The sequence below is a fragment of the Colletotrichum truncatum genome (assembly GCF_014235925.2).
Source record: "Colletotrichum truncatum strain CMES1059 chromosome Unknown Contig_0013, whole genome shotgun sequence".
Taxonomy (NCBI): Eukaryota; Fungi; Ascomycota; class Sordariomycetes; order Glomerellales; family Glomerellaceae; genus Colletotrichum; species Colletotrichum truncatum.
The window spans coordinates 55,330-78,687 of NW_027222410.1; the positions used below are offsets into that span (position 1 = coordinate 55,330).

The window sequence follows — 23,358 nt, forward strand, 5'->3', positions numbered from 1 at the left end:
GTCGGCAAATTGTTTACGTATGGCTTTTGTGGAGGCATTGCTCAGCGGTTTTGGGTGCGTGTAATGGTTGGGGAGTTTAGGTTAAAGGTGATGCTGATAACGCAGGAATGTACGCTGTTCGGCATTGAGTGACACTTAGTTTTTGACGAGTTGTTGCTGGTGCAGAAGAGGAGAGAGTCATAGATTCTTTCCGCCTACATTCCATGTGGAAGTCAAGACTTGTCTTCATCCTTGGCTAAACCCATGCGGCATGTCCCTGTCGACTTGAAAAGGTTTGATCTGTCGTCACGATATTGTCACTACCGAGTCACTTGCAGATGATTTAAAGCATTGAAGAAAGCGATAAAGACAAGAAAAGCAGTTGACTGAGTCTTGGTTCTCTCATTTCGCTTCCATCCCAGATGCTTTTACTTGCAGTAATGCGCAAACTTTTGATCCTGGAAAGTCGGACAGTCGCCTTGACTCATTCAGCCACACGCGCACGGCCACACACCACCATCTACGTAATTTCTTTCATCATCACATTTTTGTACAAAGTAGTGGACACCTCGACCAGAGATCATGGTTAGGTTCTGGGTCTCAGGAATCCACGTTCTCAGCACCAATCACCTAATGTCTGTCAAATTCTGCTGAGAGTCTGTAAAAGGTGTAGGACAATCACAAATCGCACGCGTTCAACATGAAAGTACTTGACTTGCAGTAAACTTTGCCTTTGTATAACTGCATGTTTTGACACACACCCTTTGCGAGCATTAAGTATGATAACAGGATGGGCCGACTTTCTAGGCCTACACGTTACCTATAGAATGCCAACCAGCCACCCACAGAGGTCATGCGTAGATTTGTAACACACTCATCGCCTCCATTAATCCAGAAACTCGCAGATGCCCCTGCCGAATGAACTTCGACGATCTTTCGATCTCTCTCGTTATTACGGATTCGCAAGACGCCTGCATCACCGCCCTTTGGAGGTGAAAACCAAATCGACGTCTTGCCTTTAATACATTGAGTACCGGAATAAACACATATCCCAGAGGCTGGTGCTGGTCCTGTTTGAGGGTACGCCGCCGGCGCGCAAGTAGACACCGCTAGAGCTCCGCTGGCGGGAAGAAGAAGGGCGAGAAATTGTTGGATGTGCATCTCTACCCGGTTTCTAAATGATGCTACTTGATGCACCTAAACTGTTAGCTAAGGTATTCTCATCTTCTGTTTAAACTTGGTTGATGTTAACTGACAGAGACAGGATGCGACTGTGTCAAACGACGTAATGGGTTAGGAAAAAGAAATAGTAGTCTTGCATAGTTAAGGCAGGTTTGAGAGCGTATATATTGGACAGAATTAAATGGATCTTGTTAATGCCTATTGGCGAAGGCCTCATTGTTTACCGAGACTGTTATGTTCGGATACTTATTTGTCCCCGAATGATTGTATACTAGTGTTTCTTATGATCCAAAGTCAAAATTGAATCTACGAGTCATGAATATCGATTTTAGCTTCAAGTAAGGGTATTCAATTAATAGGCATATTAAAGTTCTGTGACTAGTTGGCTTGTTGACGTTGCCTCGAGTCATTTGTACGACTGAATATGAGATATCCTATCAAAGTGTTCACTTGACTCATTTTGCAGGGGCGTCATAGACCTAGCTGGAGCTCTTGCGCCTGATATTCTTGTCAACTCATATGCTTGATGTTAGTGTACATCTGTTTTCCAAGATTTGCAACAGGACAAGAGGTATTAGCACTAGGTATGTAGGGATACCTGCAGAACACTACATCACTGTCTCGGCACAACCAGTTATGGTGCTTGCGGGCAAAACTACGTCAAACATTGCATAGTAGGGGTCAATAACCACGGTTCATCATCACTGAAGCTTTTTCTTTGTGGCGCAGTTGGATGTCCTGACTTGTTCATGACAATTACAGTGACGAAGGTCGGCTGTACTGATGCTTTGGTTGTTTACGGAGGACGCGTCTTTGCTTCCAGGCTCAAAAGTCGGCGAACTGCTGTAAAAGAAGCAGCTTATAATAAAATACATCCACTGTTGGCAGAACGCCTGTCACCTGAGGCAGCCCACTAGCTGACTAGTTAGTTCTGGCCACCACACACAGCTCACTATTCTGACCATTCTGTGCCGGTTTCGCCCACATCAACAGCCAATCCTGCTGTAGCGAATAGCTGAGAGCTAATGCAGTCTCATGAAGGCCCAAGTCAAGGTATGTTGCCATGCCATTTGTATTACTTTCACGCGTTTGTGGTTTTTATGTAACAAATCCTCAAGTACTAGCGCATCTTAGTTACGCGTTATACCATGAGGAATAACCATTTATGCCAGTCATGCGCAGATTTGATGTAACACATTCGTCGCCTCCATTAATCCAGAAATTTGTCGCGATGTTATCCTGCCGAACTTGTACAATCTTGCGAATATTCTTGTCGTTATTACGAATTCGTAGGACGCCTCCTGTGTTGCCTCTCGGAGGTGAAAACCAAATCGAAATGTCGCGCCCAACACATTTTGTATCGGAAACATTGGTACATGTCCCAACAACATCAGGTCCTCTCTTTGGAGTTGGCGCCAGGGCGCAAGTAGAAACCGCCAAAGCTCCACTGGCGGAAACAAAAAGAGTGAGAAATGATGGGGCGTGCATTTCTAGGCTTGTCTCAAAATTCTGTTCTGCATACATTGGCTATTAGCTAATATTTCCGTGGTGAAAGTTGTTTGTTGTCATACCAGTCAAAATAGGATGCTCTCATGTTAATTGTATAGTAGGCAAGTAAGAGCAGACTAATAGATCGAAAGTAGTGGTAAGAGTTTATATATCCAACAGAGTTGGATCGGCTTTGTTCGCATGTAATGCCGGAAGCCCGGCAATCACCGAGACCGTGATGTTTGGATACCTTTGCCCGAGGGGGCATTTAATATAAGCTAGTATCTCTTAACGTCCCACACCCACTTCTGGGCACCCCCCACATTTGGGCACCCCATTTACACCAAAAACGCCGTTTTTCGAAATTCTATATTAAACTAACTACTATACTTACTAAGAAAAGAAAATATATATAAACTATGTTAAGTATAATTATAGCCATCTAATTTTTTATAAAGGTTTAAATATAATAATAGTTATAATATAGAAGTTTAAAACTAAAAGCTTTAAAATGTTAGTAGATACTAGTAACTTACTAGTATTCCTTAACATTAGAAAAATATATTTTCGCTCATATATACTTATTTAAAAAATCTAGGAAATTAATATTTATACTTATTAAAAGTATATAATTATATCTAAAAGAGATTTAAAAGTATTACTTTAGTAAATATAGTATAATTAAGGGTTAAAATTCTATAATAGAAACTTTTCTTAAGGGAAATTTTAAAATATTATTCTAAGCTTAAAGAATTTTTTACTAAGTATAAGAATATATAAATCTACTATATCTTACTTAAAAATTCTAATCATATTAGTTAAATATCTCTACCTATTTTATATATTAAGATATAGGCTAGGTAAATTAGTATTATAAATATTAAACCTTGAATTTATAATACTTATTATTAATAATACTAGTATATAGCTACTTAAGTATTATAATTAAGTCTTAATCTATTTAACATATATTTATTCTCTTTAATAAGTAAAGTATTTAGTTTAATATAGAATTTCGAAAAACGGCGTTTTTGGTGTAAATGGGGTGCCCAAATGTGGGGGGTGCCCAGAAGTGGGTGTGGGACGTTACCATGCAAAGCTAAAATCAAAGCTATGAGTCATGGGTGCTGAGCTTTGTTAAGGAAAAGGCGTTTGACTTATATTAAAGTTCAGCCAGCAGTTCCCCTAGAGGTACTAGCGATCTATGCTGATATAGGACACTGCATCACTATTTCGGCGCAACCGGTTCAGGTGTTGGCTGGCGTAGCTATCTGCATAGTGCAGAACAGGGGATGGTGATACCGGTGCATTATTGCAGAAGCTTTTTCTTTGCGGCGCATTGGTTGCCCTGGCCTGCTCATGGCAATTACACCGCCAATCCAGTCGTGGTGATGTGGAGTGGAAAGTACCTGGAACGGGGATATTGAGGCTTGGAAAATTAAGTTTGGTTAGCACTCAAAAAGATATTATACCAAGTAATTGCGTACTATAATATGGGTTAGTTTAAAAAACAAACACTATTACCATCCTAGGTAGTTTAGTTTAATCTCTTAATTGTACTTTTATTAACTCCCAGGACTTTTACTCACTAATTTTCACACACAATATACAATAGTAGCGGGTGACGACGTTGCATCTTGTGTTTTCATGTTCCCTTTTCTTCTTGTCAACAGTTGTCTTGGCCTTGGCGCGTCGTGTGCCCCCAAACTTTCCAATTGTCGCCCTTCTAATACATTAGATGCAAATTCTTAGTCTCAGTCCCGTCATCTCAGCCCAAGACTTATAGTTAATTACATTGTGTGCCCAGTCTAACGAGAATTCAATAAGCGGCACAACATGCGCTGAGAGGAAACGTATAGGAAGGCAATGCGGCAGTCATCAATAGACGGCCTAGCTCATGTTCGATACAGGGGCAAATGACATAAATTCGGATGTTAATACATATGCTACCTACTCACAAATGGCGCCGTTCCCTATTTCGGCTTTGGGTATGTGCCTTGGCACACCAAGACACCCCCACTGGAGCCAATACCATAACTACCTCCATCGTGATGCGATTTGAATGGTGCGAAACACACAGTTACAGCACTTGTAGGCTCCGCTCCATCAGCAATGAGAAATTATGAACTTGTTTAGTCGAGGCAGGTTGCGGTATGCTATGAAATCATCTGAGTGCCTTAGTGGCCTGTTGAATACACATCATGGGATACACATCATGCCCACGTGGTTGGGAGTGCCTTTCGTTCTTTTCTTGTTTTAGACTGGATTGAACGACACAATGAATGAGTTTCTTCGTGACCCGCGTATCTGGTACAAGTCCAGCATTTCGGCAGCATACACAATGAACATAGGGTGACAGGAAAGAAGCAGCTTCTAAAGTCCTAGTATTCAAGAGACCTTACATCTCGACGAGGTTGCAAGAATCACATTTCAGCCGCTATTTCACGCCGTATTCCGAGTTGCTTTCTCTTTCAGCAGCTTGCTAAACTGTTTCGTATTATCAAACGGCTGGACAAATAGGATGAGTTGTTGTGAAGTGAAAGCTCTTTTGGAAGGGCCTATCGACTAGCTTGTTTTTTCTTCCTTGAAACACTCCTACTCCAAAGGTGGTTTGAATTGTGAACTGCAGCTAGTTACGCTACAAAAGTAGTGATAGGGATCTCATGTCTTTCAAGACGACAGCCTGCTTTGTATCTGGTTGGCACTTAGTATGGCAGACGACTGCTAGGCTCCAACTACTTACATATTTTGACGACCGATAATATTGTCCTTGGTCGGTTTTCGTAGGAATTGGCGCTTCTTGCAATATGTTAAACACCAGTCGGTGGGTTGCATCGTATTTCGACGTAATACTCTGAAAATGGCACAACTACCTCGCACCTCCCCCAAACGATCGTTATATTTGCTTACAGCTTGCCGTGGTAGGTTTAATGTTGTTTGTTCTGCTGTGCCAGATGCGCTCCCGTTATTTCCGGAGTTTGCAATTCTAACCACCGATAAGACTGCTATAGTTTTATGCTTCGCAGGACTAGTTGCAAAAGTAGCTTAGTTGCAACCGCGGCGCAATTGAGCGACAGTGGGGCGGCAACAGGCCTGCGCCGAACGCTGAAGTACACTAATATTAGGCTGGAAAAACCTCAGCGAAATTATCGGAGCGCCGCCCGTCTCTCCTCTCCTTGCTTGTATTCCGCTCAGAGATTTAAACTATTAAAATGGTTGCCCAGCGTAGCCAGCGTAGTTAGCAATTACTGTACGACTTTCATAATGAGTTGAAGCTATACCAGGGATCGAGACTAAGCGTCCTGCCGAAGGTGATCAGAAGCAAGCACTGTAAGTTGGCGCGTGGCAAGCCGCTCAATGGCGCCTACTCCATGACCTTGTCAAGAGTCAGCTGGCGCAGGAGGAGGGTGCGTCAACGAGTGACCCAGCCCTTGAAGAGCGTTGTGTAAGGGTTCTGGACAAGTTGGGCTATCTTCCATCCTTGTTCGTTTGTGGTCATGAATGGACATTTTCAGCGACTACGAAGAGGGGCAAAGCACTGTTCGTTCCCCCGACTTTTCCTTGTTTTCCTTTCTTTTTTGGCCTTTACGTCATGCCCTTGCAATAAACGGTCGAAGTACTAACAGATACTTAGGTACTCTGGAGGGCGGTTCCTCTAGGTACTACCCAAAACGTGCTTGGTGTATACCGCATCATTACACCATCCAGCTGCTCGAAAAGTATTCCCATGGTCACTTTTGGCCCTGGTATACTAAAGCTGTCTTAGGCCTACCAGGTGAGGCTAGTACCAGCTTTGACGCCGACACAGAAGTCTATAATGTGAGTGGTGTTGGATGAAAAGATTTGTGTTTTACTACACACGACATCTACACCCTAATTGGGGATTTTCATGCGACGGGTCTGAGCCGCCCAGTGTTGCGGACCGCAAGGTTCTGCTAGCAAAAGCTAACGCTAGAGGAACGATTACGACGCTGGCTACTTACCCTTCGGACCAAGATACGGCACTGGCGGCATCAACTAGGAGTGAAAAGGCTTATATTCTCCAAGTCAGCGAGGTCGCTTCAAAAGTCCGTCGCCAGTGCGGCCCGTCAAGTGACCACATGCCCGGGGCGCGGCAGGGTGGGTCCGGAGGTCCGGAGCCATCGAAACATAGGTAACATAGACGGCTGACTTGCGGATCGAAGGTTATGGCGAGGTGATCAATCCTACACATAAAAAATGAGGTATTAACACCACACAGTAACGTTAGGAAGCTGGGAGTCATTCTGATGAATCAAATTTGATTTCTAAATAAATATCTAGAGGTCTTGAGCTAGGCTTAGCCCTGATCTAACTATACATACCGCGTCCTGATTTTATATGTCATTTCAATGTGCACACCTCCCAAAAGTCAGATGCAGACCTGCCAAGAGCCGTATCGGTGGTTTGATTCTAGTTACGCTACATATTTATGCTTTTATAGTTCTTCCGTTCCGAGAGGGCCAATGGTACTCATGTCATCCTGCATGTTCTCAGATGTAGCCGCCGGGGTTGGGTGCAGCCCTGCCCCCTACAGGCCCTTGCTACTCCCTGCGACAGCATGGCTAGGCATGTTGGGGCGCGGCCCATGGTCTCAATCAGGCTGAGCCTGTCGGGGGCCACATGATAAATGTTCTCAGAAGTCCTCGAGACGTTGATCTTTCTCAAGCCAGCATCGTCCCAGAAACGTTATCAAGCCCCAATTATCCTCCAAAAAGAGCCATGGCATCGTTGAAGCGACTTTCGAGTCCTCAGATGTACACCATCGGGTGGATCACGGCTCTCGACAAGGAACTCACCGCATCACGAGCTGTGCTCGACGAAGAGCATTTGAAGCCAGAAAACTTTAGAAAGCACTCAAAAGACACGAACAGCTATGTGTGGGGGCGAATCGGAGACCACAACATTGTCATCGCTTCTCTGGCTGCCGGAAAGTACGGTACCGTGTCCGCAGCGACGACGGCGTGGAGCATGATAAGCTCGCTTCCCCACCTTCGGTTCGGCCTCATGGTCGGTATCGGCGCCGGCATTCCTAGGCTAGCAGACAAAGTCGACATTCGTCTCGGTGACGTCGTTATAAGCCAGCCGAGTGGCATAAGCTCGGGTGTCATACAGTACGACCTTGGAAAGTTGCAAGGCGATGGCCAATTCAAACGCGTCGGCTCTCTCGCGTCTCCGCCCGAGGTACTCCTCAAAGGGCTGACAGCGCTGAAAGCCGAACGAAGGCTCAGCGGACCTCGAACACGCCAAATTCTGGATGATATGATCCGACGCCATCCGTTATTAGCGGAGACAGAATCAGATGATGCTGCGTTCGTTTATCAAGGGGTACAAAATGACAAGTTATTTAAGGCCTCGTCGAGGCATATACAACCCCTGGACCAGGATAGCGTCATGCCGCCCGCTTCAACGGTATTACAAGACCAGAACCGGTTACTTTCTGCTCTGGTCTGGGTTTGGTTGCATCTTTGGAGGTCGCTCCTTTGGCTTCTCTCAGCCCCTCTTGCTGCTGGTGGTGCAAACGTTGCTAGAGTGAACAACCAAGGTGACGACGCAGACTTAAGAGTCACTCATTCAAAATCCTACGCCTATTGCGATTCCCATCAAGAGATAAAGCGTCGAGAACGACCTTCATCAGATCCCGTAGTTCACTATGGCGTCATCGCTTCCGGTGACTCGGTCGTCAAGGACGGTATTTCTCGGGACGAGATCAGTCGGCGTCTAGGGAACGAGTGTATCTGCTTCGAGATGGAGGCAGCTGGTTTGATGGACAACTTTCCCTGCCTCGTAATCAGAGGTATCTGTGATTATGCGGATACTCACAAGAATGATCGTTGGCAGAACTACCCCGCTGCGACAGCCGCCGCATTAGCAAAGGAGTTGCTAGGTGTCATTGACAGTGACGACGTGGAAGAGTCCTCGAGAATGGATGAAATCATGGAACAGCGTTAGTATTCCGTGGTTGTGTCGAGGCTGTAACTTACCTATTTGTAGTACAAGAAGATGTTTCTCAAATTCATTCAACAACAAAAGACGTGCAACGCAGTCTACATTTCCAGGAAGTAATGAAGTGGCTCTCCGCGCCCGATCCTTCAACCAATGATAACAAAGCCTTTAAGCAACGCCATGAAAACACGGGCCAATGGCTTGTCGACAGTGAGAAATACTCGAAGTGGAAGAAGACACCAAATTCCTCTCTATGGCTGCACGGCATTCCAGGATGCGGAAAGACGATCCTGAGCTCTGTTGCCATCAACGATCTCCGTCATGCTGAATTTTGCTTTACGTACCTCTACTTCTACTTCGATTTCAGCGATAACAGCAAGCAATCTCTTGAAAGTGCCTTACGGTCGCTTATCGCTCAGCTATACCACAGACATGAGGATGCGCAGCAGCATCTCGACTTGCTTTACTCCTCAAATGCTCCGCGGCAGCTGAGCATCGACCAGCTCAGTATGGTTTTCACAGCCATGGCTAAGCAAGTCGGCGAAGTATGGATTGTTTTGGATGCTCTAGATGAATGTCAGACGAGAACAGGTCGTGACAATGAAGGCTTGCTGCCTTGGATTGAGAGCATTTTAGTCTCGCAGCAAGCCAACATTCATCTTCTGGTCACGAGCCGCCCTGAACACGATATCAAATCGACACTGGAGAGACATATTGAAAACCAAATTTCTCTGCAGAGCGACTTAGTAACGGAAGACATACGTGCCTATGTTCACGCAAGGGTGACACAGTCGGGAGGTCTAGAGAGGAGGTGGCGTAAACGAAAGGAAATTCAAGATGACATCGAGAAGCATTTGCTAGAGAAGGCTAATGGGATGTAAGTTTGAACTAGTCTTGTATAAGCCAAGTTAAAATACTTACACAACAAGCAGGTTCCGCTGGGCCGCATGCCAAATCGACGAGCTTGAGGAATGTTTGGATCCTCAGACCCTCAGAGAGACATTGCAGTTACTGCCTAGGACCCTGGACGAGACCTACGCACGGATAATCGATAGGATACCTCCTAAGTTAAAGCGAAGCGCAATACGTATATTACAGTTCTTAACGTATTCCAAAGGACGACTACGAATAGACGAGATGTGCGACGCAATTGCAGTAGCCCCTCAATCCACACCCAGATTCAACATACAAAACCGAATGCCAGTTCCAGAAGAGATAGCTGGATACTGTTCTAGTTTGGTTAATGTCGTAACCCGAACCGATGACAATGGAAAAGACACGATCAAAGAGCTACAACTCGCGCACTTTTCTGTAAAGGAATACCTAATATCAGACCGAGTGGAGGGAAGTTTATCAGCCGATTTTAGGGAACCGTTAGCCAGAGCTATTATAACGGAAGTCTGTTTATCGTATCTCTTGGAATTGGATATCAAGCTGTCGCCAGAAAATATCGGGCAGTCTTATCCGCTCGCTAAATATGCTGCACGCTCCTGGATGGGCCACGCTGCCTTGGCTGAGACTAGCAGAGTCCGCAATATTATTCGGGAGTTCTGCCTACAAGAAGACGTTCACACAATATGCTACCAACTCTACAACCCAGCCCTGCCATGGGAAGAAAAGCCATTCCAATACCTCTAGGAAAAGTTTTCACTTTTATGCTGTGTGGTACATGGAGGGGTTTTGTGCGCAATCGAGGAGCTATTAGAAAACGGTGCAAATATCAACATGCAAGCTGGCTTTTATGGTAACGCTCTTCAAGCCGCTTCGTTTGAGGGCCATAAAGAGATTTTTCAGTTGCTCCTCAAGGAGGGGGCAGATGTTAACGCGCAGGGTGGTCACTATGGTAACGCTCTTCAAGCCGCTTCGGTTGAAGGCCATAAAGAGATCGTTCAGCTACTCCTTAGAGATGGGGCAGATGTTAATGCGCTAGGTGGGTATTGTGGCAATGCTCTTCAGGCCGCTTCATTTGGAGGCCATAAAGAGATCGTTCAGCTACTCCTTAGAGATAGGGCAGATGTTAACGCGCGAGGTGGGTATTTTGGCAATGCTCTTCAGGCTGCTTCATTTGGAGGCCATAAAGAGGTCGTTCAGCTACTTCTTAGAGATGGGGCAAATGTTAACGCGCAAGGTGGTCATCACGATAACGCTCTTCAAGCCGCTTCATTTGGAGGCCATAAAGAGATCGTTCAGCTACTCCTTAGAGATGGGGCAGATGTTAACGCGCGAGGTAGGTATTATGGCAACGCTCTTCAGGCCGCTTCATTTGGAGGCCATAAAGAGATCGTTCAGCTACTCCTTAGAGATAGGGCAGATGTTAACGCGCGAGGTGGGTATTGTGGCAATGCTCTTCAGGCCGCTTCATTTGGAGGCCATAAAGAGGTCGTTCAGCTACTCCTTAGAGATGGGGCAGACGCTAACGCGCAAGGTGGTCATTACGGTAACTCTCTTCAAGCCGCTTCGGTTGGAGGCCATAAAGAGATTGTCCAGTTGCTCCTCAAGGAGGGTGCAGATGTCAACGCGCAAGGTGGCTTTTTTAGTAACCCCCTTGTGGCCGCTTCGGTGTACGGTCGTGAGGAAGTCGTCTCCCTCTTACTCAGCGAGGGCAACTGTGACACAGAAGCACAACATATTACCACTGGTCGGACAGCCCTTTCATACGCTGCAGAGAGGGGAGATGAATCAATCTCAGCGAAGCTGATTACAGATGGCCAAGCCAATCCTACTTCGACAGGTTATGCAGGTCGGCCGCCATTGTTCTACGCAGCTACAGAGGGCCGTAATGCGATGGTCAAAATACTTTTACTGCACGGCCCATTGGCATCAGACTGGAAGGATCGCTACGGTTCAACCCCTTTATCTGTAGCGGCCAGGAAAGGCCATGCGGGCGTAGTAACATCGCTCTTGTCCACAGGCTCAGTCGACATCAACTCTTCTGATAACTTTGGCCGGACACCACAGTGGTGGGCTAGACGACGTGGACATGCTGAAGTACTGCGGCTTTTAGACAAAGCAGGAAATCGAACCATGTCCGTGGATGATAGCCCAGAAGCTATAGAGCTTAGCACAAAATCCCATGATGTTTCAGGTCGTCGTTGCGACATTTGCGTACTCGGCATTACAATTACAAGCAACTGTTATTATTGTTCACATTGCAATAACGGCAACTTTCATGTTTGCCTGGATTGCTTTAATCTTGGCGGACATTGCCTCGAGGAATCGCACACTCTAGCTTTAGCATTCAACGCTTAGCTTCTCAGGATGAGATACTCTAGTATATCCCTTACAAATTCAGAAATTCGTGCGTTCAGTAAAGACGTTATCCACAGGTTCCAATATGAAACTACTAAAGCCTAACGCATTTTTTCATATTAAGACAAAAAAGTCTTTTCATTTCCCAACTGCATCACGCCGAGCCTCGACTGACACCGCCCAAACTGAACTCCCTAATGCAGTCGGCAAGTTTGAATGGCGGGTTATTCACATCATCAGCTTGGTGGTGAGGCGGACTTTCTATGACTTGATCAGCAGACTTGAATGTAAGTTGGTAACAAGGATGGATGATGGACGGAAGCGGGGTCAATTCGCCGGACCAGATGGATTGTCCGGCAGGTTTCTGTTGAGGGGTAAGAGGGGTAATGACCAATCACATTCGGCATAGAGGCGCCAGAGATCATCAATTGCGGCTGGGCTCCGTGTGGATGTTGGGCTGGAGTTGGTATTCCGTCTTTTTGTTTGTTCTCCGTCACACAAATGTTGCCCTGTGATTGATTTTTTGTCCCCTCAAGTCACACAAACACAAAGGCAGTTGCAAGTTTACATCATGGCGGAACCGTCCAGCACGACTGTGTCTGTGCTCACTTCAGTCACTGCTGCAATTCACTCTTCAAATTCACTCGCCAAGGTCGTCGATGACTTCAACGATGACGATACAACTCTGAGTCGCTTGCGGCCTGAGCTCGAGGACCTAATAGAAGTACTAAACAAACTACAAGAGCCCATCAACCTGGAACATCCGATTATGAATCTTTTGGCAAGTCCTGTTGTTCGATGCAATCAGCTATGCACCAAGTTTGAAAATTCCATGAGGGAGTTTGACGCTGAGTCAAAAGCAAGCTTTTTGGACTGGTCTAGAATGGAGTTCATGAAGGGTAACATCACTGACTTCATGGACATTCTGTCAAGCTACAAAGGGACGGTATCGGTTGGCTTGGGTGCGATCATCATGTTAGTCGGCCAACCCAACGTTCACTGACCTTCTAATTAAACTGATTTGACAGGCAAACATTAAATGTTCCCCAGCAGTTCCTTGAAGAACACGAAAAGAAAATCAAGAGAACTACTCGCACACTCCAAATTCAGTTGCATCGAATTGACGAGAAGCTAGCGCTGCTCATGCCGAATGGTACAGAGAGCAGCAGTGCTCCTGACACGTCGGCAGATTTGCAGGATGAGAGAGCTGTGACCGAGCAATGTTTGCTTATTTGTCAGAATGCGAAGTCCCACCTTCAGTCGTTGACGGACCAAGAAGAGTCCCCCAAGCGACAAATGGCAATCAAGGACGGTCATAGCCGACTTGAGACTCATGTGTCAACTTGCAAAACGCTTGGGCACAGCCGAGATCGTCTCTTGGAAACAATCGGGCAACTGAAGGGGCGCTTAGATTCCTCGGATGTAGACGGAACGCCTCAAAACCAGCGCCAAAGGTCGTTATGGGAGACCGACCTAAGGAATTTAAGAGAAGTGATGGAGGGGGTCAAGATGGCTTCCGAAGTACTCGCTCAAAGGAAGATATACAGTGGTGGGGAATTGGAGGCAGATGTGGACAGCGATCAGGTATTGATAACAACCCAAGCGGACCTGTTTGAAATTAAGAAAGGCAAGTCCACAAACAGATCAGCGCAGTGGGTCGGATCGTCCTCGGATGACACAGCGCAACAAATCGCCAAGCATCGTTACGGCAGTCGCTTCGGAGTCATGAAAACTATCGAGGCTCCCGCTGCTTTCCGAGAAGTTAGTAGTCCCCCTGTACACCGACAAGATGTGGATAGACATTCGGCAGCGAGAGAGGCAACATCGCGACAACCTGAGCCGAACGTGACGAGAAAACGTGGTTCTGGAACAGGCAATGGGAATGCCAACCGATGAAAGGAATTATCAAGAGAAGAATTGAGACTACTCCTCTGAAAATTGCTGGCGTAACGCTATTTTCTTTAAAAATAAAACTAAAAGCCAGCTGCTAGCTTGTGACATTAAACGAGCTCGACGGTCGTGGTAAGGGCTCCGGATCCCCGTACGGCCGCGTCATTACGTGACTAAGACTTCGGCGACGAAGTTCTTACACGGCCTTCGCTCCGCTCATTTACTTTACTTAGAGAACACCAGCAGCTTTGTTCCCAATTGATGCTGCTCGTGCCGTAGCTCGAGAGAATAGCGGCTACTCTCAGCATCATAGGTACCATCCAAAACTAACGTTTCGATCTCTGGGCATTCGTCGCCGGATCACACGTCTATCGTCTGGTCGCAAAGGTGATCGACATGGATGCCTCCAGCAATATTACCAGCGTCATTGCCGGAATGAAGCCTTGTATGAGAGGCCGTACGATAACATCCAAATTGTCTCTAGCGTCATCTATGCCATCCATGGTGTCAAAAACATATATCCCTTCGCCCCGGACTAGTCTGGCACTCATTGAGCTTTCCGTACGCCCAGTATCGCCCGTCTGATTTTCCTTGTAAGGGAAGACTGGACACCAGTGCCGAATGAAAGTTGAATAGTGAACATGGTATAAGTTGAGGAGTTTTTTCAGTATGGAAGGTTCGAAGCCCTTTAGTGCTATGAAATGAATGGTAGCGCGTGGGTGATAGGGGCAGCCTGGGCGACCTTAAACAGTCACATGAATGCCGACTGAGCATAACGCCACAGACTATTCGAGAAGTTTTAAGGGCAAGCTGTGGTAATAATAGAGCCTGTGAAAGCAAGTCGAGTCGGATTCGCAGAGGTGTCCTCTGCGGCCTGCAGTCACGTAATAGGCGTTAACCACATCAGCAGCAGAGACACATCCAGATGACCCATTAAATATCAGTAAGAGCTGATTTGATGCTGCGAAGCCATCATCTAATTTCTCCAAGAATGAAGCTCACTAGAAACTCAGTAGTTGATAATTAAAGATAATACCTGGAAATAAAGTAGACATGCCTATTTTTAGGGTTTTGATTTGGCCGAGGAAGCAATCATTTTTGGTTTTGAGAACCAGTCATTTAGTGTGTGCGGGTATTAATACACATAGCTAAATATCTCCTTGCTTGCGAATAAATGCACAAAACTCTCATCGTACGGTTCAATGAAGTTGTTAGCATTAAAGCCTTGAATGTTGATAACATAAGGTACTAAGATACGGAGTCCATCGGCTAAACTGGAGGAATAAACTAGCGGGTGGATGGATGCTTATCAGTTGCTTACCCCCCCCCCCCCCCCCCACACCTTCTACATTAAGACAGCGCATGTAATTTGATTTGGTGCTATTCTCTCGCCCTGGCCCCTGCTGCCCCGCCCCTAAAGAACGAGCTCCCCGCTAGCTTACTTGTTGAAAGCCAGTTAATTACAGCAGACGGATGGATTTGGGCCTCGCCCGAAGAAACATCTCCAGAATGATCAGCGGAATCACAACCTGTCTCGAAATCTTACTTTAACAACAACGTAGTCTCCAGCTTCTCGATTTCGCAATTCTCCACCGAGAAGCAAAGGATTCCTGGGTAGCTCAAACGTAGATATACATGCCTGGGACGTGTACTGGCAAAATCAAATAGATGGGCATGGACAAATCCTCACTCAAATTATGACTCTGCATCAAGTACGCTCAAAGATTTCAAACCGGTGTTCAATGTTAGCGAGACTCCCCCAGATCGGAATGGCTTGGAAGAGAGACTGAGAGGATGACAGAAAAATAGTATAGTACTATCGTAAGAAAATGGTGGAGAAAGCACTCGTCTTAGCATTTGAACTTCACCACTCACACCTTCGCTGACTGCCTATGGGACTTGGATACTTTTGGCACAAGCCTCGAAAGTTGAAGCTACATCAAGTCGATGAATTCCACCGAACATATTGATGGAATTATTTCAAACTCAAAGCGGTCATTTCACGTGTGATTTTCATTGTACTACTCGTAGCATAAAAGGATCAGTCGAGACCCCGTGCTAGACCATGCTACAAGACGTGAACAAGGTGATCCAATGGGCTGGGGGTAAGGCATAATGGGTAAGAGAGGTCCTTACTAACCACTTTATTGTTCTGGTCCAACTGCCAATACCGCCCGCAGCTCCGTGGACGTTTCTGAATCTGGTGACTGGTGTTGGTGGAGGCTAGGTTGTGAGATATCGAAAAGGTTGCCGAGCAGAAAGACGTCTGGGATCTTCCATGTGAGCTTCCTGATATGGCAAAGGAAGTCTTTGTCACTAGGGGGGGGGATGTCTTCTGTAGGTGCCCCGCGAATGAAGCAATAGTAGGAACCAGCAACGACAATCGCAGGTGTCGATGATCGCATAGTTTTCTCAATGTCGGCCTAGAGCGGCAAAAGAGCTGAATGGTTGATCGAACATCCGTTTTGAAGCTCTGAAAATGGACAGACTGGTCGCGTTGGTTTCTTGGGAGCCTTGAGCAAGTTTACGAGATAGGAGTCAGGCAATGCTGGTTTTCCGGCGATGTGAGATCTGCCTAGGTCAGCCCAGATGGTGTTGCTCACGTCGGAGAATGATTTGTTTGAAACGTACCTCATGGTCCCCATATTATAGCTGGAATTATAGATCTCTTGTACAACCAACTCCAATATCAACAAGACACCCAAGTTCAGGGATCAGAGTGTTGGTGGCCTCATTCCGATGAAAAGACTGAGATCCAGTAATAGGTAAGTGTAAGTGTATCCCAGCACAGTCTATTCATTAGCAAACCTCCTTCCCTGTCAAGCATAAGTACTTACCACCATCAAGAGGCCAGAAGACCTAAGCAGGTGCTGGTCTGATCAAGAGATGGAAGGAAGGAGACATGGAAGATCAGAAATTGCAGTCACAGGGGCAATTGCTGCTACCCCTTCTGTCGAGTACTTGATTCTGGGTAGCTGGGACGTCCCGGTGCACGGGTCGTGGAAGTGTGATTGGTGATGGGTATATTTGGTCACGTGAGGTCGCCCACAATGATGATGGAAGGAATGGACCCGGCTGGACACACGGAGGGAATTCTCCTTGCAAATCTGGCAGGCAATCGCCATCGATGGTCCACCAGATAAGATAAGATTAGATATTGATTTGGAAAAGTTACCTTGGGTTGTGCCTGCGTCTGCCTGTGTCGTACCTACCTACCTTGGTGGATCTACTGGGGAAACAGCACACACAGGTCCGCCACTCCTATCTTGGGAAGCCCCATTGAACTGGAAAGAAGGCACCCCCCATCCACGCATCTTTTACAGCAGGAAGGGACAGAGTACCTCGGGCAGTCATTTACATTGTGCCACGAATCATTCCATTGGTCGGTCTATTTGTACCTTTGTGGCTTGGCTCCTGTGGCTAGGCCAGGTGACAACCCCGAAGGGTGTTTTTTCTCTGCCTGTTCCCTCCTCCACTTGTCACCTCTTCCCACAGCAATCAGAAACCAAAAACTTAAATCACCAAGTCAATTTCTGACTACCCGTCTTGCCTTGCTTTGTCTCTCTTCATGACCCTTTTCTCTTTTACCCAAATTCGTTCACAAACAACTCAGCCAGTCAGATAGTGGCATTCTCATCTCCCAATCCTGTTTCCTCCATCCCAACCGTCGTGAGACCCACCTCCATCACTCCCTGACCCTTCTTGCGATTCATCAACATGGATCGTCTCCCGAACGAGCTGCTCACTCACACCCTTTCTTACCTTGAGGTTGTAAACCTCGCCTCCGTGGCACTCGTCAATCGTCGGTCCTACGAAGTTGTCTCCGGTCTCATCTTCTCCCAAGCTGTGGCTCAAGACCACTGGCTCCGGACAACCCCAACGGGCTGGCATTCGCCTTGCCCTACCGTCAAAGAAATCCCCCTCGCATATACTCTACGAATCGCCCGTCTAGGAAATGTCACCTGCCTACGCCGCCTTGTGGCTGCTGGCGCACATCTGGGTCATTTTTTTGCACCCGTCTGCGGACATACCGTCTTCCAGCGCCGCGACGATGCTTATCTACCACCAATCACAACTCCTCTGCATGTCGCTGCTACCACCGGCCATGTCGAAGCCGTCCGCTACCTTATATCACTCTCCGAACACCCCGGAAGATCTAATGCTCGCGTTCAAGTCGATGCAATGGCCTTTTTCTCATGCCTCTGTCCCTCGTCTCATCTACGCATCATCAATCACAAGGAGTGCCATAACTTGTCATGGGCCAAAGACATACCTTCGGCGACACCACTCCACTCAGCCCTCGCCCATGGCGCCAGCGATGATATGATCCTTCTTCTCCTGACCCGTGGCAAAGCCGTCTGGGATCTCCCTTTGGCGGTTTCTCGAGGTGTTACTGCCTTCCACATCATGGCCGCCAACGGTCGCACAACCCTCCTCAACGCCATGGCCAATCTCGGCCTGCGCGGTCGTGACTGGCCAGACCGCCGAGGATACCGCTCGCTCCACTACGCTGCCTGCGCGTCTTTCACCGGACACGACAAGAAGAGGGCAACCGAGGCCCTCGTCGCTTCTCTTATTCGCATCGGTGCCACTCCAGACCCATCGGACCCTTGGCCTGCCTCTCACATTCGACGCCCCTACGGCCTCGTGTTTAATTACATTCAAAACTTTGAGCGGACGGTAAACGAAACAGGTGCAATCAAACCGTCTCCCACCGCTGCCAGGATCTGGCTACCAACTGATTGGCAAATGCCTGGTGGAGCAGTAGTGGATATCAAGATTGAAGTCTTTCTTGATCTCCCGCCAGCTCCGAGGCTTTTTATTCACGCCTTCTTGATGGACAATGATACACTGGCCAAATTATTTCTCACTGTTGACTGAGAGACACATGTCGCCGGACGCAATTGCACGCCGCAACCACGGTATGGACTACCTAGTTGACCAACATAAATGGAACAAGCTTAGCTGACCGACACAGTCACAAATCTCCACCACACCCCAAAATGCAGATGAGCTGACGAACAATAAGAAATGAGGTGCGTAATGACCTGGAGCATGGGACTTCTTGGTTCTGCACTCCGCTGCCTATCCACCCCCTTTTTTGACACAGCAGGGTTTAGTATGCAAACATTGCCGTCTCCTACGAGCGGCATTCATCCTTGTAGCAACCACTCTCGCAATTCGTGTCTCCAATCAACCTAAAAGACTGGAAGGAGCTTGGGCAAGGGCAGTGTATCATGGATGTGCGAGAGCCGCGGATTTATAGTTTTCGTGTAGGCCTGCGTGTCGCAGATTCTGTCGAAATGTTAGCTCAAGAATAGCGGCGTCGCAAATATCATCTCAGCCTGCCTCTCATAAACGTTTCTACCTTTGTTTTTCCAACCTAGGCAAGATGGACTGGGTTACAGTAATTCATGGTTTAGCAGTCGCCCAAATAAAATAGCTATTCAAATAGGCTTGGTGTGTAGCGAATATCTCTTGTTAAACACTGATCTGTGAAAATGATGCAGACGTTTTCTGAGCACCTGGACTGGATGCTGCGCATTGAGATAAGCCATACACAATTTGGTCAGGCTGTCCTGTTTATAGACGCCCGCCACGAGGAAGAATGTAATTTTACTCTTTGGGTTTTTGTTTTCAATTAGTGACTATTTTCGACGCTCAAAATCTTCTTGTTCCAGTACGGGTGCTGTTTTATTATTCGCAAAATGTTTGAGCGTATGTTGAAAGGAAGATTTTTGGAGGCTTGAAGGGAGCTGGTTTGGTGGAATTGACGATGAGGTCTTTTGCGGAGGAGTTCAACGTTTGACTGGCCAGCAGGCAAGGCCTTTCGGAGGAACTCGGTTCAAAGACTTGATGGACACGTGCGGGCATTTTGGTCAAGGCGAGTACTGACAGCCAGCTATTTTTTGAATGGGCTATGTACCTTGCACGGAAGTCGAGCCTGACGCTGTTGGGTCCAGCTGTATCACGCGTAACTATTACAAGTATAAGTCGAGATTTCTGCATAATTAAATATTGACAAAACTTATATGAAAACTTGTGACCTGAATATTTAAATGGATAATGGACCCACCTGAGCACCTTGTGACTAGGCTACTGTCAACCACCAGTCAGGCTTTCCTCCCCCTTTCTGCTCTCCATGCTCAACCACATCACTATTCTCTCCCAGCGCCGTCTTCTTTTTTGTCATCATTTTCTCTTTCGACAGTGTTTGCGTCTTGTTAGAAGGACCAACCCCTCTGTTCTTTTTTTTTTTCTTTTTCTTTTTTCTTTTTCTCCCTTCCCGGGAGAGAAGCACCAGCAGCACCAGCAGCACCAGCAGCACCAACAACAACAAGATGGACAGAACCGTACGCTTCTTTCTCTCAGTTAGGTACTTTTAATAACATGCGATACAGTACTTCCCGCGGAGCTACCAGAACAATGTTGGACTTGTCGAGGCACCATCAGCTGAGCGTACTGCCAGTTTCGTAGAGAACCATATGCATCCAGCCCTTGCTTCCGCCGGTGCCACCAGATATGCCCGAAAATTTGCACGTGAGATGGTGCAGCATGGCCAGTTTCTAGTGAGCGAGATGCAGCGACATGACATAAATCCTCAGCTCGAGTCAAAGCACGATAGAGACCTTCAGTACCTTCGTGATAACTGGCCCCGCGGCGAATGGGTTCCTGCCCATAGAAGATGGGACGACTGGACCAACGAGATCATTGTTAACAACATGGTCAAGTTTACCAAGGCGTATCTACAAGCGAGCCCGGAGATCCAGGAGGCTTTGGGACCACTGGCGGACCAATGGGAGAGAAACAAGTTCCTCGGCGAAGCTCATGCCAGCTGGGATGATCAAATCACGATCCTCGGCACCGAAAATGCCCTTGCAGCACTCAGAACAAGGATTGCGGAGCTGCAGGAACAGTTTCGACAGGCGGGAGAACAGGAGGGAGAGCAGGGGAGGTCCAGCAGCGTGGAACATTTGTTCCGAGATGGCCCTACAATTGGCGCCGATGACGACGGCGCGCCGTCGTAGAACAACGACGATGTCCCTCTCGGTCTCGAAGCCGATGCCGCGGTCGACGCCGGTGTCGGTGCCGTTGAAGCCGACCCAGATAATGACGACGAGGAAGCCGACATTCCCACCACCCCTTCCTCTCCTCTTTCTATCCTACCTCGAACCCCATCTCCGCCTGCCCCATCACCCTCCCGGCCCCATTTCCGGCCCTCGCCCCGGCAACCCCGGCGACCTCGGCGTGCTCGTCCTTTGCCAGCCAGCCGTCAAGAGGAGGTGGCCGCTCTCCAAGCTCGTCTCAGAGCTTATATTCGTTCATTCAAGAGAAGCGCCTTGCACCTGTCGCCGGAGGAGATTGAAGAGGCTGCCAGAAATGCCCCTGCTTGGCTCGAGGCCCATTTTGAAGAAGAAGAAGAAGAAGAAGAAGAAGAGGAAGAAGAGGAAGAGGAAGAGGGGGATGATGATGATGAGGAGATGAATGATGACGAGGAGTAGACTGGCTTGCTTGCTTTATTACATTGAATAAGGGTATTTTTGCCGACATGAATTCAATGGCACTGGAAAGATAAACTTGTGATCATCTCAAATGTGAGTATCCCATCGACTGCGAGTTGGCTATAGGTACATTATGAGCCACAAGTCAGTCCCCAATTTCTCCAAACTCCGTGGGAAATAGGTATGGGATTGGAAGGAAGTTTACACTGTCTGTCCCTGAATGGCTACAACCCCGCAGGCTATATACCTGTAGCCAACTCGCAGTCGATGGAATACTACTATATGTATTATTGTTTTGAAATATACTAAGAAATTAGGGTTATATCATCTTTATTTGCTAGTAGTACTAGGAAATCAAGTTTTTGTTAGTACTAAGGAGCTTCATGAAACATAGGAATTGTACGTACCGATGCACGCTGCGGAGCCGGAAGACGCTGGAGCGGCTCCGAGATCCCGGTCTATATGGGGCCGAAAAGAAGACCCGTAAATGTACATGTTTGTTAACTACCTTGTGTGCTTGTGTAGGCCAGCAATACACACTTGTGCACTACTGCAGTACGTATTGCCTACCTGACAGGGAAACTGCCACTGCGTGACTGGCTGGGTTGTTCTGTTTACAGGCCGCACAGCATAACCGCTTTGCTGAGTAGTAGCTGTGGCTAATTATTTCACAGAAGCTCTCTGGACAAGGCGACCATTGGGGGGGGTAGATAAGCTGACCAATTACCCACTTTTGAGAGATGACATTTGCAGCATTCTGATTTAATGATTGGATAAAACACATATTTAATGGGTCTACACGACCATTTTGAATGGTTAGGTGCACAGACTATCTAGAGGCGGTTTCGAGTTGTTCCTGAATCGATTTAGAACTAATTCCAAAGTCGTTCTCATATATCCCTACCTCCTCATTTACTGGTAAGCCAGACTGGGCCTGGGCTGGTAGTTGATAGTAAAGATTTAAGTCTTCTTCAGCTTCTGCATCAAGACTAGTAGGTTCTAATAGAGGACTTATTCCCTCTAGGCGAGGGAAGAGATTTTCAATCGATTGAAGAGCCATTGTAAATCGATTCGGAACGGATTTGGAAGCGTTTAAATGTCGTATGTTCTTACAAAAAGTATGTCAAGGGTGAGGTTTCAAACCGCGCTAAGGAATTTCAACCTGACCATAGCTAACTAGCTGACCATGGTCAGCTGATCTCAGGGTAGCCCCACAAATCACAAAATAAGTGGGTAATTGGTCAGGTTATCCCCCCCCCCCAATGGTCGCCTTGACCACACCCTCACTATCTATCTGTTGATGTGGAGGGTGTGGTCAAGGCGACCATTGGGGGGGGGGGATAACCTGACCAATTACGCACTTTGAAAAGAGGACTTAGTCTTTGCGGCTGGGCTGCTGATTGGATGGTAGATTTGGTAGTGGGTCTAACTGACCATCTCTGCTGGTCAGGTGCACAGACCAGTCGCTGTTTTGGTTTGAATGGTCAAGCTGACCAGTGGGGTGGGGAGGGTAACCTGACCAATTACCTATTTTTCCTTCGAAATGCTGTCTTTTCTTTGGTCCAAGCTAGGCCGCAGACCCGCCTATGATGATTCTACCCAATCAGACAATTGTTTATCAAGACCGAAAATTCACACAAAGGTGGGTAATTGGTCAGGTTACTCCCCCCCCAATGGTCAGCTTGACCACACGTTCCGACGATGGACGTTTTTCCGGGCCTAATCCGACTCCACCATCTGGCAACACCTGGGCGGAGGGATGGGAAGTGCTCAGAATAAACATAAACCCCAGGTTTAGCGAAAGCTGGTAAGATTTGAAGCGCGGAATCAAGCACCAATCAATCCGTTTTCCCTCCGCTTCAGATTCAGGCTGAATCACCTGTGGGGAGTTGTTTAGGACTAAATGCTCCGGAAAAGCATGGACCATTCCGACGCCATACTAAGCACCATTCCATAAGCCACATCGGAATCACCTTTTGCTTCTCCATCGCCAGAACAACCTTTCCCCCCTGCTTTAGGTCTTACTTCGTTTCGTTCGCTTTTGAAATGGAAAAAGCCATTGTGTATCCGATTTTGTTGTTGACTCTCTCCGTAATACTTGTTT

General features: G+C 47.2%; 6 protein-coding genes across 6 annotated transcripts; 5 read left to right on the forward strand and 1 right to left on the reverse strand.

Moving 5' to 3' along the window:
- Positions 1–2,295: 2,295 nt before the first annotated feature.
- On the reverse strand, positions 2,296–2,649 carry CTRU02_215086 (uncharacterized protein; the record flags this gene model as incomplete). Its single annotated transcript, XM_036731963.1, has 1 exon — positions 2,296–2,649. One exon carries the CDS (start codon positions 2,647–2,649, stop codon positions 2,296–2,298), a length of 354 nt encoding a protein of 117 aa, XP_036576351.1.
- Positions 2,650–7,389: 4,740 nt separating this feature from the next.
- Positions 7,390–10,251, forward strand: CTRU02_215087 (pfs domain-containing protein; the record flags this gene model as incomplete). Its single annotated transcript, XM_070206363.1, has 3 exons — positions 7,390–8,614; positions 8,662–9,490; positions 9,546–10,251. The coding sequence occupies 3 exons, from the start codon at positions 7,390–7,392 to the stop codon at positions 10,249–10,251; spliced, it is 2,760 nt and encodes a 919-aa protein (XP_070059922.1).
- Positions 10,252–10,338: 87 nt separating this feature from the next.
- CTRU02_215088 (ankyrin repeat protein) lies at positions 10,339–11,862 on the forward strand (the record flags this gene model as incomplete). The annotated part of the gene is made up of 1 exon (XM_070206364.1): positions 10,339–11,862. One exon carries the CDS (start codon positions 10,339–10,341, stop codon positions 11,860–11,862), a length of 1,524 nt encoding a protein of 507 aa, XP_070059923.1.
- A 571-nt stretch (positions 11,863–12,433) lies between these two features.
- On the forward strand, positions 12,434–13,758 carry CTRU02_215089 (uncharacterized protein; the record flags this gene model as incomplete). The annotated part of the gene is made up of 2 exons (XM_036731961.1): positions 12,434–12,837; positions 12,891–13,758. The coding sequence occupies 2 exons, from the start codon at positions 12,434–12,436 to the stop codon at positions 13,756–13,758; spliced, it is 1,272 nt and encodes a 423-aa protein (XP_036576349.1).
- A 3,711-nt stretch (positions 13,759–17,469) lies between these two features.
- On the forward strand, positions 17,470–18,633 carry CTRU02_215090 (uncharacterized protein; the record flags this gene model as incomplete). The annotated part of the gene is made up of 1 exon (XM_036731960.1): positions 17,470–18,633. The coding sequence occupies one exon, from the start codon at positions 17,470–17,472 to the stop codon at positions 18,631–18,633; it is 1,164 nt and encodes a 387-aa protein (XP_036576348.1).
- A 1,460-nt stretch (positions 18,634–20,093) lies between these two features.
- On the forward strand, positions 20,094–20,780 carry CTRU02_215091 (uncharacterized protein; the record flags this gene model as incomplete). The annotated part of the gene is made up of 2 exons (XM_036731959.2): positions 20,094–20,105; positions 20,154–20,780. 2 exons carry the CDS (start codon positions 20,094–20,096, stop codon positions 20,778–20,780), a joined length of 639 nt encoding a protein of 212 aa, XP_036576347.2.
- Positions 20,781–23,358: the final 2,578 nt, after the last annotated feature.